The 16499-nt window shown below is 37.5% G+C and overlaps 1 protein-coding gene across 16 annotated transcripts in view; it reads right to left on the bottom strand.

Annotated features, from left to right (window-relative positions):
* The window catches only part of LOC109091772 (transcriptional regulator Myc-B-like), a 49764-nt gene extending 33933 nt beyond the window's left edge, over positions 1-15831 (bottom strand). For all 16 annotated transcript variants that reach the window (XM_042775063.1, XM_042775069.1, XM_042775085.1 and 13 more), the window contains exons 1-3: positions 15614-15831; positions 14694-15357; positions 12018-14417 (exon numbers count right to left, since the gene is read on the bottom strand). In XM_042775063.1, coding sequence (XP_042630997.1) covers positions 13891-14417; positions 14694-15348 — 1182 coding nt within the window. In that variant the 5' untranslated portion in view covers positions 15349-15357; positions 15614-15831 and the 3' untranslated portion in view covers positions 12018-13890. The remainder of the gene's footprint in view (positions 1-12017; positions 14418-14693; positions 15358-15613) is intronic.
* Between the last annotated feature and the right edge of the window lie 668 nt (positions 15832-16499).

The following is a 16499-nucleotide window of genomic DNA, read 5'->3' as shown; positions in this document are numbered from 1 at the left end:
CACATAAAAACATGAAGAATGAAAACACAGTACATACCAGATTCGTCGTAATAACGAGTCATAAACACATCCACAGCTGTAAATCCCGGTTTAGTTAGAAAGGTAAGGGTCCACTGAACAACATCTCATGGAGCACGTTTAGTCCAACGAAGCAATAACGTTGTAATATGGATGATAATTCCTTTGTTTACATTTCAGTTCTTCAGGGACAGAATTGTTTGTGTCCGTTATGGAATAACTCACGCTCAGAAACTGCATCTTGGTAATAAAAAACCCGGCATGGTTTTGTAGCATACAGTCTCTCTATAACTGGCCATCAGCACGTATTTTCATTGTAATTCATTGTAAATGCTGCATTTCTAGCAATCTCACGATGTTCTGTAATTGGCATACCAAAGTTAAATCTTTTTTTATTTTTCTTACTCAAATTATTCTTATTGTATTTTTCTAGTGCTCAAATAAATCACTTATATGATGTCTAAGTTTCTGTCTAGTGTTTTATAATTGGTATGTTTACTGACTAAAATAGTTTGTAGAACCTTTCAATACAGTTGGTAAATATTTTTTATATTTGGCGGGGGGGGGGGGGGGGGGGGGGGGGGGGGGGGGGGCTAGACATAGTTTCAGAAAAATGGTTGCAGGAATCAATTTTTTCATGGTATCTCCTTTAGATAAATTCAGTGTGGTAAAAAAAATGTTGGTGCAGTCAAATGTTGGTGCAGATGGTACAGGTGCAGTCAGTGTGGGTTAGGTGCCCTCTGCGCTGTGCCATACAATGAGAGGCTGGTACCAGTACCATACTCTCAAGAACTATAAACTCAGTAAAACACAGGATAATTTTCATTTTTGGGTGAACTAACCCTTTAACATTTCAAAAGATGCTCTCAAGAGAGTTGTTACTAGAGAAAAGGGCAGTGCCATAAAACTATTGAAAGTCTCGTATTTTTCCTCTGGATGAGGGCGTTTCTGTTCCTTTGGCCTGTGGCTATTTTTAAGCACTAACTGGTTTCAATTAAATTATATAACATAGCAAGTCTGGCAGTGTAGGACATACAAGCAGTCCTTTTAAACAACCTGATCCTGACAAAGCAAGATGGTGCTGTGGCTTTAGCCATGACTATGATGGGCAAGTTATGTAGAACACCAAGTTACTGGAATAACACTATGCACAACACCTCCTGATTTTCCTTCCTGTTTTTTAGTGAAGACATTCAAAAGTCATTACTCTATTATGTTTTAGGTGACCGGCAGTCACAGATATAAAGACACTCTAAAAATGTTATGTTTACTGGAAGCTCAGTGGAGTTGGTCCAAACTGTAAGATCCTTCTCTTTCCTAACAATGGGCCAATATTGTGTGAAGGCAGATGATCAGGCTTTCCACCCGCAAAAACAACCAACGTAAAGGAAAAAAATGGTGAAAGCCAATCATTTCCATTTAAACTCAGTGACATGTACATTGCTTCAGCTAAGTTTTTTTTTTAAACATTTCATTTCCAAGGACTCACCCAAATATATGATGATCGAACACCTTAAGTGACTCACAAAAATATAAAGGCAAAATATTTGTTCATGTACAAAATCCATTTATAATGTGTGAGAAAAATATTCATCATTATAATAGGAAAACAACATACTTGTTAAATTAAATAATTCTTATCTGGAAATATTTACTATGAATTATGTAGTATTTTCCTACTTACTGCTAAAGTAAAAATAATTCAGAAGGTTAACTTTCACAGCACACCATCATTAAAAAAAAAAAAATTAAATACATTTTTTTAATTTTCACATTTGACACCAAAATCTGAATAATAAATAACAGAAACTAAAAGTTACACGGAATAAAATAAACATACTGTTAAATCTTTTTTTCCATTTTATCTGCTAATCAGTAAACCCACACAAACTTTCTCTGCCTGCAATGGCTTCTAAGATGACTTACAGTAGAGCTGGAATAACTTTGAGGGATTAATAACTTGGAAGATCAGGAAAAAATGCCTGATTTCATAATTTGTGGTCTAAATATCTGCTTTCAAGAGCCCTACTTGGAAGAGGAGTGTCTCCATGGACTTTTTTTCTGTTTAAAAGCACAAACATACTCAACTTTGACTTTATGCAGAGAGCTGGCTGCTGGCCAACACAGCAGCAATATCAGCTTTAAGAACGCATAGATGAAATCCATGAGGACATGTGGGTCTGTGACATGTGGCAAAACAAGACTCCCAAAAGCATTTCTAAGAATAAAAAAATAAATAATTTGAATCCAAGAAGACTAATGGAAGTAATCTTCAAGTCTCACTTCCAGGAAAAGCCTGTATGGGACTGTGGAGGCAGTCGGCCCTGTGAAAGTGTACATGGAATGAAGGACAGAATCTTCACATGATCAACTACAAATCATTCCTCACATGAAACAGATGCCACACCTGGAATAGATGACCCAGATGGATTTTTCTTCATTCAAAAACCAAAGTCAGCTCAGCTGTTTGAGAAGGATGTCTTCTGGATTCAAAACATAACACATGTGAGACGCTTTCTTAGCAGTTTAAATCAATTTGTAAAGCACTTTGGCTCGTCCTATTCACTTTGACTCCTCTGCAGACTAATTGAGAGAGAGAGAGAGAGAGAGAGAGAGAGAGAGAGAGAGAGAGAGAGAGAGAGAGAGAGAGAGAGAGAGAGGGTGAGTGATTGAGAAAGGCTCCAGAATCAGTCAGGCTGAATCAGTCCTCAAGGCACTGTAATGAACAGAGAGCTAGTTCCTTCTTTTCAAGCCTCAAAATTAAATAAAGTCATTATGGCTGAAGCTCTGGCAGAAACGGCATTCAGTAATCCACAGCATCCACATTTACAGAATACATCAAACACTATTTATATTCAATTAAGGGTCTCATATGAATATATGATTTAACAAAGGAGGGAAAATACGCCATGAAATTTGCTTCCAATGACCCAAAGGAAAAAAAATCAACCTATTAGCTTGAGTATCCTATGATAGTCTGATTTCGCTGCTTAGAGAGATTACCTACTTACAGAACTATTACAATCATACTTATGTTTACATACTATGAATTAAACCCTATATATTACTCCTAATATTAGTTGTATAAGCCACCTGTCCACGCAATTTATATCTTCCATTCCAACCTCTCCCACCACCATGGGCAAGACCAAAGAGCTGTCAAAGGATATCAGAGAAGTCCCAAGTCTTGAATGGGCTACACTGTTAGACATTTCTGTAATTTCTAGTTATTTACTGTATATCACCCAGTATAATACTGCAAATACACTTTACAGTAAACAACTGTAATACCCTTTTCATCATAGGAATTTTCTGTGACGTCAAACCCCACATACAGTGATTTACTGTATTTTTTTAAATTGCTATATACTACTGTATTTGCAGTATTCTGTATTCTTTGGCGCCATTCTGTTGAGGTTGCTTTATTTTCCTCATTTCTCACATTTGGATTGACAAGATTTGACTTACATCGTGTCTACTACGCCACAACAGCTTGGGACTGACTACACTGGATGTTACATTGCTTGTAATGATTGGAAAATCCATTTGTCCTTTGTGTCAGAAACAGCGCGAGCGCTTGGAGTACATCTGTACGTCAGAAATATACCGGGGCATCACTTTACGGTCCGCATCCACTGTAGATAGTATAATGGGTTCTATATTGTCTTTTGTCGAGTCGTGCTGCGTCGCGCCACTCGCGTCTGAAGGGGGATTTATACTTTCACCTGGCTCCGCTTCACGAGCCTCCCCTGACTGTGGAGGAAGACACGGAAGCATCGTGGCAGCGCCACGGGTTTTGCCCAGGGATGAACCCGTGACAGTGGAGGAGTTCCGGAGTACATCTTGGCTATGTGTCGATGCACCTTACGAGAGAATAAGACCAGTAAGCAAGGTAAAAAAATATACGTACGTTTGTCTGTGTGTTTGTGTCAATATTTTTGCACACCAGTTTACCCGTACACATAGCGGTAACAAATTGTACTATGGTAAACTGTGCAGTCGTTTCAAACGACTTCTGTCAGCTTATTGAATTACCAAATTAAAATGACTTTTCACGAGCAACAGTTACCTTATATTAAAATTAAGTTAACTAATGTGAAATTTTGTTCAGGTGTTGGTAGTTAATGTTGGCCAGTAGCCTATTGAGAAAATAAAATCGTTTGTTAGCTAGGTTAAGCAAGTTTTATGGCTAGCTGCCTTTCTAGTTTTAGAATTTGTTTGTTATAGTTTTTAATAAAATTCAAGATTTACTGCATTTTTTGTATTTGTGTTTTAAAGGCAACTCTAATGAAGCATCAAGAAAGACATGAGCAGGCCAACCTCACTGAGAATGATAATTCATGGTAAGAGAACATTTATGGTTTTGAAAGATGTGTGTATTCTACATGGGGTTTGCCTTTTAAAAGTGTGCCATTTCTACTTGTTTTTCAGAGAAGACATTTCTGACACTAACAAAGTGGATGGTGAGCAAAGGTCTTGGCCACGTTTTGGAGCAGCACCTGGGTTTTGCAGATGGCTATGTATTCTTTGGCGGCTTATCTTATTTCCCCATTATGTTTCTGTTGCCTAAAGATTCTTTGTTAGGAGAAATCCAGATGATACAACATAATGCACTGCAAAATGTCCTAAGACAGGAGAAATGAAGATGCACTGTTCCAGCATTGGAAGACTGTATTTATAAGTATTATACATGCAATGTTTTAAATAAAGAATTTTATATTTTGTAATTATTGTCTGTTTTAATTGAATACCAGTAGTACCTATGTAAGGTAAAATTAGAATTCTATATAAAAATTATAAAATCTAATGAAATATATTAAAATGAATTAATTACAGTAGTATACTGATGAATTTGATTTATTACTGTAATTTACTGTAAAAAGTACAGTTTGCAACTGTAAACCAAATACAGTTTGCTACTGTAAATCTTAATTACAAGAAGTAAGTGGCCTTGTGGTTAGAGAGTTTGACTCCTAACCCTAAGGTTGTGGGTTTGAGTCTGGGGCCAGCAATACCACGACTGAGGTGCCCTTAAGCAAGGCATCGAACCCCCAACTGCTCCCTGGGCACCGCAGCATAAATGGCTGCCCACTGCTCCGGGTGTGTGTTCATGGTGTGTGTGTGTTCACTGCTGTGTGTGTGCACTTTGGATGTGTTAAATGCAGAGCACAAATTCTGAATATGGGTCACCATACTTGGCTGTATGTCACTTCACTTCTTCTTACAGTAACTTACTGGCAACAGTGTAATCAGTGAAATAATCTGTGATTAGTCGATTAATTGTACTAATAATCATTTGATTAATCGATTATCAAAATAATTGTTTGTTGTAGCCCTAGTTTGCGCTCAGAGGAGCTTCAAAGGCTTCTACTTACAACATGTTTTTGCATTGTAAAGTAATGCATCACAGACATATGTTGATTCCTTCTTAATCAGAATCCACCCACCTCTCAAAATACAGGAGTTTTGTTCAGTGCAGAGTTATGCAAGCTCACGAATCCTCTCATTATAACAAACAAATTCAAAAAAATAAAAAAATAAAATAATCACTCAGCATAGCAAAAATATTTGTGTTTTTGTGAGACTGCGATGAAGGTAAATGACAGCTTTTAATGATTATTAAGGGAGTTTGCAAATGTGATACTGATAAATAAGCTAGTATTAAGTGACTTATATTGTCTTACTACAACACTATTGCCTGATTTTGCTCTATTTCGTCAACAAAAATTTTTTTCAAACAAAGTCACAGCTGAGCCACTGTAAAACTACTTCAAATTCAATACCAAAACAATCAGGGTCGCAAAATATACTGGCAGTAATTCAGTTAACTGCCGTTATAAGAATTTTTAAATTTAGTATCAGACGACACTGGAAATTTAATTGAACATGCTCATTACCTTTACCGCAGAGTTGTCATCATTAACAAATACTATTAAAAAAAATTTCATTAACTGAAATAAAATAATATTAAAATAAAATAAAAAACAAACTAAATTTGAAAACGACTAAATTGCTGAAACCTTAACTAAAATTAAAAGTAAAAATAAAATAAAAACATGGATAAATACTATAATAGTATATTATTAATACTAGAAAAATACTACACTGTTTTGCACTCATCTAACACTCACTTAAGTTAATTTTAAACACTGATAATTTATTAAACCTGTCTTTAACAAATCTTTAACAAATTCATACTGTACATTATAATGTTGTGGTGACAACCTGGCTCACTTGTAGCATTTAAAGTGACTGATTTTATTTTTTATTATTTAAAGTTTTAATTTATTTAGACAAAATAATAATATATATTATTTTAATACTGGACATTAATCTGAAAATATTTAAAGACGATCACATGTGCTGCCCGCAATTAAAAAAAGCTTTATTTCCTCTGTATCATTTACTGGTTCCTCTTATTCCTCCAGATGTTATATGAGAACAAAGAATGAGCTTACATTATATATAGAAATTGATTTTTTTGAATATGAAGTTTCACATTGGTTGTGTGGGTTCTGTTTGCATTGTCCAACCAGCACACAGTATGAGCCCGGTTGAATAATTCATTGTGTCTGGCTGCGATATGTCTATACATCCTTGTGTTGTGTGCAGGAGAACACGATACTCCTCTAACAATTACAAATACACATGGACACACCACAACACTCAAACATACACTTCAACATACACACAAAGTTACTGAGCTCTCTCGTTCCACATTCGAGTGTGGTTTATAATAGCCACGTATGAATGAACAAAAGAAAATAAGATAAAATATATGACAGCTGATGACTAACATGCCACTAAACATGTGTTAAGGCCAAGGGAGATGTGCTAGCGGGGGGATGATGGGCAGGAACCAGTGGTGATCGTATTGTATTCTCCAGATGGCCAGCTATCTCCTCTCGTTTACATGAGCCGGCCAGAGCAATTCAAGCCTCCCTGGGGACACGAAGAGCTTGTGCGGAAGAGCCCAAGACATTGAGTCTCATCCCCATAACATGAAAAGGAAGGCCGCTCACTTCGCCACAGCTATTGCTTCAATCAGATATGACGAGCGAACCTAGACTCTAGGAGCTGCTATCTAATCCATAAATTGCTCGTAAAAGGCTTAGTGATAAAATATGTGACATCTGATGGAGCAATGAAGTATTTTGCTCTGCCTATATAAAGATCGCATCACCCCAACTTGTTCCTCGTCGGCTTTTCCCACGTTTTCACAGCAGCTTTATCAACAACAGGCTTGCTCTGCGGTGAGTGATGCGGGCCAAACAGCCAGGCAGGAGGAGGAGAAGAGAGTAGCTGAATCAGTAAAGTGCTTAATAGGGACTCGCAACGGAGGCAGGCATCTAACTTATCCTAATGTGTGCACGGGCCATGAGTGTAGAATACGTAAACACTTTTTAATGAAACATAAATTCGCCCCCCGCAATGTTTTGGCCAAGTCACATATGCTACATACTTTACACCCACTACCAGTCAAAAATTTTTGGACAGTAATAAAAGATCCAATAGAAAGATCCAACGATCAGCATTTATCAGAAATAAAAAGCTTTTGCAACATTATACGTATACCATTCAAAAGCTTGGAGTCAGTATAATTAATGAATTAATTCATTAATTAAGGGGGGAAATTATAGAAATTGATTCTTTTATTTCTCAAATATGCCAAAAACTCATCAAAATTACCAAAAAATACAATTATAATGTTACAAAAAATATGATATTTCAGATAAATGCTGTTCTAAAAATGCTCAGCTGTTTTCTTCTGAGCTTTATAGCCAAATCAATATTTGAATAATTTCTGAAAAAAAATGATCTACTCAGCTTTGAAATCGCTGTTTTACATTTTAAATAATATTCAAATAATAAGAGTAATAATTTCACAATATTACTGATTTTTTCAAATAAATGCAGCAGCAAAAGCAATCAGAATATTTGAAAAAAAAATCAAGTCATAATTTCTGAAGGATCATGTGACTGGAGTAATGATGCTACAAACGAGAAAATAGTCTCAGCTTTTCACAAATCGCTAGAGCCAAGCCGAAGCCTAAAGGACGTTTTGCCTCCATTTTAAAATAAACATATTCAAATAGAAAAAGAGTTATTTTAACATTTTGCAAAAATATTTCACAATATTACTGATTTTTGCTGTATTTTGGATCAAATAAATGCAGGCATCAAAAGCAAAATCAAAAAAAAAAAAAAAAAATCAAAAATCTTAAAAAACAAAAAACTGGTATGGTGGTGGGCCGTGGGGCTGCTCTCTCTCTCGGGGGTTCAAAAAGACATGCCAGGTGACAATCTTTTTTATGTTGATGAGCCAGTCCATCCATGACACTAACAACCTTTATAATTTTAACTACACTTTATTTCCCAATTAATACTCCCAATTAATACTCCCAAAAAAATTAAACATACTGCGAAATACTTTTTACTTACCCATCAAAAGAAATGTTGCAAGATCTGTGACCCATTTGTGGATCCCGATGAACTATGTTTACTCTGTTTCGATGGGTGAGTGACATCTACTCCAGTCCTGGACATCTTTTACAAACCACAAAACAATAAAACATAACGGTTGAATCTCTGCATAACTTGACATAATGACAGCCCTTATTTCTTCTCATTCTTTTGATGCACTCAATTTTACACATGGCCTTTAAAAAACATATCGCTGCCTCTGGTATGGTGGAAAAAAATGCTACTGAAGATTAGTGACAATCTTTTTTATTTCATCCCTTTTAAGGTTTAGCCACTGCATGCCCTGCAATATCAGAACAGAGAGAGAGTGGAGAACAGAGCTTCTTCTCTCAGTATTTTACAAACCACGTAACATAACACATAACAGCTGAGGCTTGGCCAGTGCGCATGCTGCAATATCACAGAGAGAGAGAGCAGAGCTTCTTCTCTAACAAATAGAGAGACATCAAATCCCCCTCACTCACCACCAGTGAGAGAAGGACTCTCAGTATTTGGGAGGCTTCCAGTGCCCCGGATGACCCCCAGTGTGAGAAGGACAGGATGATTCTCAGTGACATTAGCAGCATATTGGCCTCACATTCATCGTTTAAATGCTCAGTGCCAAAACTGGACAGACCGCAACAGGCAATTACAACTCAGTCACTCCACAGGGGCACAAAGAGTTTAAAAAAAAAGATTTCTCTGGGCTTTGTTATTGAGACAAACACACAGTGTCTGGTTATGTAAATGAAAGAGAACATGAGTTCAGGCCATGGTTGAGTGACCAACCTAACTGCAGCCAGACTTTCAGTACAGATGAAAATAATGTTTCCATTGTGATGTCACAATAGATGTCTGCTGTTAGGGTGAACCATTTTTTAAATGAATAACTTGGAGTTTGTAAAAGAAAAAAACGTATTAATCTTTAATATTTAATGAAAAACATTCTGTGCATACCCCATCTATGAGTCAGAGCAAAGCATTGTACAACCGCGCCTGCAAGAATCACAGCGTTTCTGGTTTTAATCACTGAGGGCGGGAATAAAAAAGCGAGGCTGCATCTAGAAATGCACACTCTCTGAGTGGGTATCAGAGTTCTTCAACCCTGTTCCTGTATAGTATGAATGTGTGTATTGTGAATGTAATCCAGATGTACTACATCCGTCATGCTGTCATTGTCATGTTACCTACTAGCGTCAGTTGCGTTGTCACTTCACTGCCATCTCCCGCAGCCTCGAGGGATAGTAAAGTGTCCATCAGACGCCACTTCAAAATCTTGCCAGACATAGTAGGTCATCTGGTGACTTTCTGCCTTCTGTTTTATGAATACTGTGAATTCGGACATGCTACTCTGTTCACTGTTTTTCACCTACTATGTAGCAGGGAAGTATGCTATATTTGGATGCAGATGTGCTTTCGTGTTTAGTATTAATATTTTACCATACAGGCTTCCATACTGCAACTGAAATGGTTACGAACGTATTTGCTTACTACTCTTATGAATTGGTTCTTTTTAGTGTGTTAGTAAAAAAAGACACGAAACTGACTTATAAAGAAGTGGTGAATCATTTATGGCTGTAACTAAACCCTCTCACTGAACCATGAATCAATTTTTGGTTATGTATGATTCTAAATGAACCGGGAACCGTTACTTCTAATTAAAGATATAAATTCAAAACTATTCTGCTGTAACAAATGGCATTCTAAATAAAATTATTCACTAAAATATCCAATATTACACAAAAATATTACTGGCTATTGTATAGCAAAAATTGTACTGTACAAAACAGTAATGACAGAAATACAATTAGGATGGTCACTAGAGTGACAGTATGAAAAGAGAACTAAATCACTTCTGAGCAACTATCTATACTTAATAAATCTGTATTTTGTCATCTAATAAAAGTCATTTAGCTCCTATGTATTAAAATGCCATTTTACCTAATGGCTTTCTAGTCATTTTAGTCTATAACCCTCAATATTAATCATTTTCAGATCAGGTTTGAGCTTCAGCTTATGCAAACCACTATATCACAATAATGTCCATTCAACTCTTGGAAACCCATAAATGAGGCTCTATAATGGGATCAGATAGAATTGTGATGCCCAGTCTTAACCAAACAGTAAGCACTAACTTGTGTTCCCATATGGGAGAACAACCAGCCAGCTCTGTTTCTGGATCATTAACTTCAACAAAGTGCCATCCAGCGCATTCAGTTCAACATTCACGCTCATCTAATCAAAGCTAATTCAGCCATGTTGCTGCAGCAATCATTTCTGTGTGCTCCACCAGCTGCTACAGTCCTACAGGACAACTGGAAGGTAAAGTTTACACAAAAATAAAAATTCTGTCACTTACTGTAGTACTGTACATCATCCTCTTGTCCTTTTAAATGTCTATGACTTTCTTTCTTATGCAGAACACAAAAGAAGATATTATGAAGAATGTTTCAATAGCTTTTGTCCCAATGAAAGACAATGGGGTCCAAAACAACACAGCAACATGTTTCTAGACTTTTACTGCATGGACAAAAACATTTTTGTGTTCCACAGAAGAAAGAAATGCATACAGGTTTGAAACGTCTGTCCTATAGTCGCTGTATTATTTGCATATGTAGGATTTTACTTTCTCCCATTCTTTCAATGTTAGCACCAAAAAGACTGATTGTGACTTATTTTGACATTACATAACTGTAGAGGAAACCTCCTTATGACCATCCACCACCGTACTCTAGATCATAAATCTCTTACAGGGTAGTCCTAACTCCAATGATAGGCCGAGTGCCTTAAAAAATAATTTATGAACTCCGTCAACACACTGTACCAACAAAGTAAGACAGGCACTGCTTACACAGTGACAATGACAAGACCTTCAGATTAGGACATAATAAATACCTTTTTCTGGTAAAGTCAATAAATGGTACATTTAATGCATCATACCATAAATCATATCAACGGACCTGCTTGCTGGCTTGCACAAAAAAATAATTTTAATTTATAAAATATGCACATGAAAGAAATCTACATTTTGACAGGATAATATTGTAACCTTTTAGCGAACTGTTTCTTTTAACAAAAAAGTAGACAGTTCACTGTAATAGCTTTCATTGCCAATTCTAGAGGACAGACACAACTAGACACTAAAGTTGTCATCAGCTGAATATTTTCTATAGGTCACATAAAAACTATGAATATCAATCACATTAATGTCATGCCAACATAAAGTTTTTTAAAAACTGCAAGTGAGAAAACGCTTTGACAAATCAGAATAAATCAGTGTTTATAAACGTGCAAAGTTCATTGCCCAAATTAATGTAGAATAAAACAAACGTTAATAATTAAAATTAATAATAATGCTTTAAAACAAATTGTTTCGACTTCCTCATTCAAATCGATATTGATTACTGCTTATGAAACGGAATTAAATACTTGCACCTGTGGTAAAAACAACATGAGCAGACTGTTTTGCTAAAGCTAAGATTTTGTTTCAAAACTACTGGATACACCTTAAACGCAACAATGGATAAGAATCTTACCACGTTGGACGCCTTAGGCAACCCAGTCCGCTTTCCAGATCTGAAATGTTGATCATTTCCAAATATTTTGCGACCCACAGGCTACATTAGCCAGGCTGCTAAGTGTACGTCTTCTCTCCTCCATGTGCTCACAGCAGCACGCGCATTATCGGGCGCTTTGCATAGTCTGATCAGGGCTTGACGTCACCGCTCGACAACTTCATCTATTACTCTACAAAACAATTATAATTTAACTCGTGGCTCGTAATTTTACCCTAAATAAACTATTTAGCTTCATTATCATGCTAACAGTGATTGTAAATACCACAGTGCTTGACACTAAAACCTTTACCCTAAATGACAACCTGTCAAGAAGAAGAGAAGACGACAAGAAGAGGCTGTCTGTCTGTGTGTGTGTGTTAGATTTCACTTATTCAGGACTCTTGAACTTCCTTTTTTGGGAGTTTATCCACGTGGATCCAGGTTTGGTCATAAAAACACTTCCCTGGCATAAAGAATGTAATATTTATATCCCCGGTTTCACAGACAAGGCTTAAGCCTAGTCCTAGACTAAAATTCATGTCTGTTATCTTTTAACTGTAAGAAACTTGCACTGACATATCTTAAAATATGTTAGTACTATTGATATGTCTCAAGATGCACACCAGTAAAAAAAAAATTTTCTAAGGCAAGTTTATAAAAGATACTTAAATGTTCTAATTGAACCATAGCCTAAGCCTGGCTTAATGTAAACCCTGTCTGTGAAGCCAAGCCAAATTTGCAACCCCCCCAAAAAAAGGCACACAGCAAATATTTAGTCTGTGATTTTGTCCTCATCCATCCAGTATTGTTTCCACAATCTTAGCAGCACAACAAGAGAAAATAACATCAGATAAAAAGATTAAAAACGGAGTATGAAAAGGAGCATGTACTGTATGTCATCTACCAAACCCTTCTTCAACTTTTAGTAAACATGGCATTTGTGAGTTGAAGGTGATGGAAAGAATAAGCTGCTCTCCTTTTGAGACTCCCTATGCCAGCATGGTCTTCTAAACTGCTCTACTGAAGGAAAGGTGGCATCTTTTTGTGCAGCAGGTGCATCAGAGCTCTTCTTACAAAGTTAAATGCCAATAATAATGCATTTCATGACATATTAAGGCAGCAGTTTTATAGTAAAATTTATAGAGAAATTAATTACTCTCATTAGGTACTCTTAAAATCAGACAATCTCATCTTAATATTCTTGTAGAATAAAATGCAGTTATCTAAAACAAAATCAATGGGATGTATGAGTCTAAGTGGCTTTACATAAGGCACTGGCTCCAATGCTTGTAAGTAGAGAATGTTATTCTGACACAAGCATTAGTCATCCTAAAGTTACAAACAGATGATGGCATTGCCAACGTAAATTATATGTAAAACTTAAGTAGACTGAAAGGATGCCAAATCCATTAAACATCAAATGAATGCATGCCTGTATCTTCTTAATGGATTACCTAATTGAAGGCTGGTCATCATGAGACTGTAATAGGCAAAAAGTAATGAGTCACATTGAAGACAGGATTAGCCAAAAAACACTGTTTTATAGAGAAATGCATTTTATGATTCAGAAATCAACAGTATCTTGAATACATATGTGCAGTATGTACAAAACTTACAAAAACAAAACATTAAGTTAAGGCCAACAGTAAGCAGAACCACAGACCATTTCATTAATAAAAATAAAATTAAATACAAATAAATCTAACCTCCATTACGTTCAAACTGAGGCAGTGTTATTGTATAAATCGATGTCAGATTGCTCACTACTTGCCACACCCTCTAGACCTTGTATTGACGTGACCATACAAGGATGCTTAAAACAAGTTCAGTCCATAAATTAAGTCCAAGCAACTTAAGAACTGCTTAGCTGCTCAAGTCTCTGTTTCAAATGTTCACACTTTCTATTTAATTGCTCTTTAAGTGAGATAAGTCTTTGTTCATCTTCTCGAATGGTCGCTATGCACTCCGTCGCCTTCTTGAGTATCACCACTTTGGCAGCTTTCTCGTTGTTCGCCACGTCAGGAATCACGTCTCTCAGCGCGAAGAAACTGAGCTTGAGCTCGTTCCGCCGCTGCCGCTCGAGCACGTTATGAGTCCTGCGTTTGTCGTTATCCTCAGAGTCTGAAGACCTGGCACTATCGCATTTTCGGTTGTGGTTAATTTGTTTAAACACCCGGATGGGACTCTCGTATTTAATCCGCTTGACCGCAGGCTGCTCACTCCGCGTGGATGGGGGGGCGGCGTAATTGTGTTGGTGAATATTAACGTGACACCGCTTGAGGACAACGGGGCTTTGATGCGTTGCGTTTCCGTCAGGCTTTCTCACAGACCTTCTCTTTTCCACCGTGACAACATCGATTTCCTCCTCCTCTTCGTCATCTATATTGATTAAAAAACAAAAAAGGTAAGTTTCAGCTCTGCTTCTTCATAGTAGACAATTTGGCGTAGCATGGCGTGCAGTGGGCGTGTGCGACACTTTACGCAGTTGACGCTACAATCTAGGATTAACGCTTTAACCACCAGATCATTTTGTTAAAAAAAAATAAAAAATACACAGCAACAATTACAGCTTATAAACCGAACCTTATTTAAAAGTATAAGCTGACCAGTCAAACGAGTACATTAATCAGCATTAAAAAGCAGTCTGTTACTCACCGGAGTCACTGTCACTGCTGCTGCAGCTACTCCCACTGTTTGGTGGAGTATCCAGTGGCAGTGTTGTGGAAATCGGTGTGGATGACGGTTTACACGGTTTTGAGCTGTCAGTCAACGAAAAAGGAAACACTACTGACGGGTCAATGCACTGTGAGGCAGGGGTGCTCATGTCCTGAAGGTAGCTGACGTTAGGGCTGGACCGACAGCTTTCCACAGAGTCGCTCCTGGAAGACTCTTTCCTCGCCGCCTGCAGCGACGCTAATCTCTCCGACACCACCTTCTCCAGCTTAGCCGCGGCGGAGAAACCGCTCCACATACAGTCCTGAATGATAATCGACTTCAGAAAAGACTGGGAGTAGTCCGCGTCGCAAATAAAGCTGTGGTTGACCACGTCGTCCCCGAGAAACTCCGAAACCATTTCCAGCTGGTCGGCCGTGGAGGGGAAGGGGTCTGACAGCGAGGGACGCCGGCTCGGGGAGAGCGGCGGAGTGGGGAGCAGTTCAAATTTCTTCCATATATCCTCACTGGGCGCCGGTGGCTGTCCGTGCTGGTGGTTATAGAAATCCTCATCCTCGTTGTCGAAATAGAAATAGGGCTGGTAGGAGTCGTAGTCGTAATCATAATTTTTACTCGCCATACTTGAATTCAGCGGCATGGTGGATGCCTGTGAAGAATATATTATGGTTAAAATCATCTTAAGCCTGAACTGTGTAGCTGTCTTACAAACTCATCAACTTACTAAACGTGTTACGTATTAATACAGAACACAAGTCATGTAAACTTAAATCAAAATATCTAAATTCTAAGAATATATAGTCTTAATCTTATGGTCCAAATGGATAATGACCAATAGTTCGCCAAATATATAAATAGATAAAAACGTAAAGAATGAGAATAAATCTTAGTTTAGACAGACTTACCGTAGCCGTGGTGAAACTGAATGAAAACTGACAATATGGTCAGATGTCAGTTTGTGTGAACTATTAAGTGAATGTAAGTCCAAAGTGGGAGTGGGTCGCGCCGCTCAACCTGCTTACTTCTGCGACTGCGGCACCCGAGCGGCTGCTTGTCATTTACTGCAAGATTTCGAACAGCTGCTCCCGCGGGTTTTAATACTACGGATTGTTTTCCCCCTCCCTTACTCTAGATATTCATGCGCCGTTCCCGCCAAATGTGCACTGCGTAGAAAGATGAACAGAACACAAACGTTTCTTGTTAGTTATTCTAGTAACACACGTCAATGCACTGACAATGTATGCAGCAATGAAAAAAGATATGACGTTATTTAATGAAAACGAGTCACACATGGAACTACTTGCCATCGCGGACTTATTCCGGGCGGAGCTTCGATGCACATTGAGTTGTGCAGGAGGATGATTCCGAGAATCTGTGGCTTGTAGTAGCCTACACCTGAACCCAGCGCCTCACAGTTTACAAGTTCCCCTCACAGCTGTCTGTGTTGTGTGTCAAAGGGGCGATTTTATTTACAACCACAGATATGTAATTGTTAAATAAAAATAAATCCGCAGACGTCCTAATTATCCAAATTAATTATGTTTGATAATTACATTAAAGCACTACGACGATTATTTTCGAGAATGAGAATTATTCCATTTTATTGTACTGTACTGTTTATTGTTAATTAATGCAGTTACTGTCGTTATTTGCGTAATCATCACCATCACCATAAGCGTTATTATAAAATAAATGAAGATTAGAGTCAGTTTTGTTACTGATTATCGAAATAATTCTTATATAGTGTTTGATCTTGACCTGATGGATGAAAGAGCAAGCGTTCTTGATTTA

The sequence above is a fragment of the Cyprinus carpio genome, chromosome A2, assembly GCF_018340385.1.
Source record: "Cyprinus carpio isolate SPL01 chromosome A2, ASM1834038v1, whole genome shotgun sequence".
NCBI lineage: Eukaryota > Metazoa > Chordata > Actinopteri > Cypriniformes > Cyprinidae > Cyprinus > Cyprinus carpio.
This window is presented reverse-complemented; position numbering and strand designations above follow the sequence as displayed.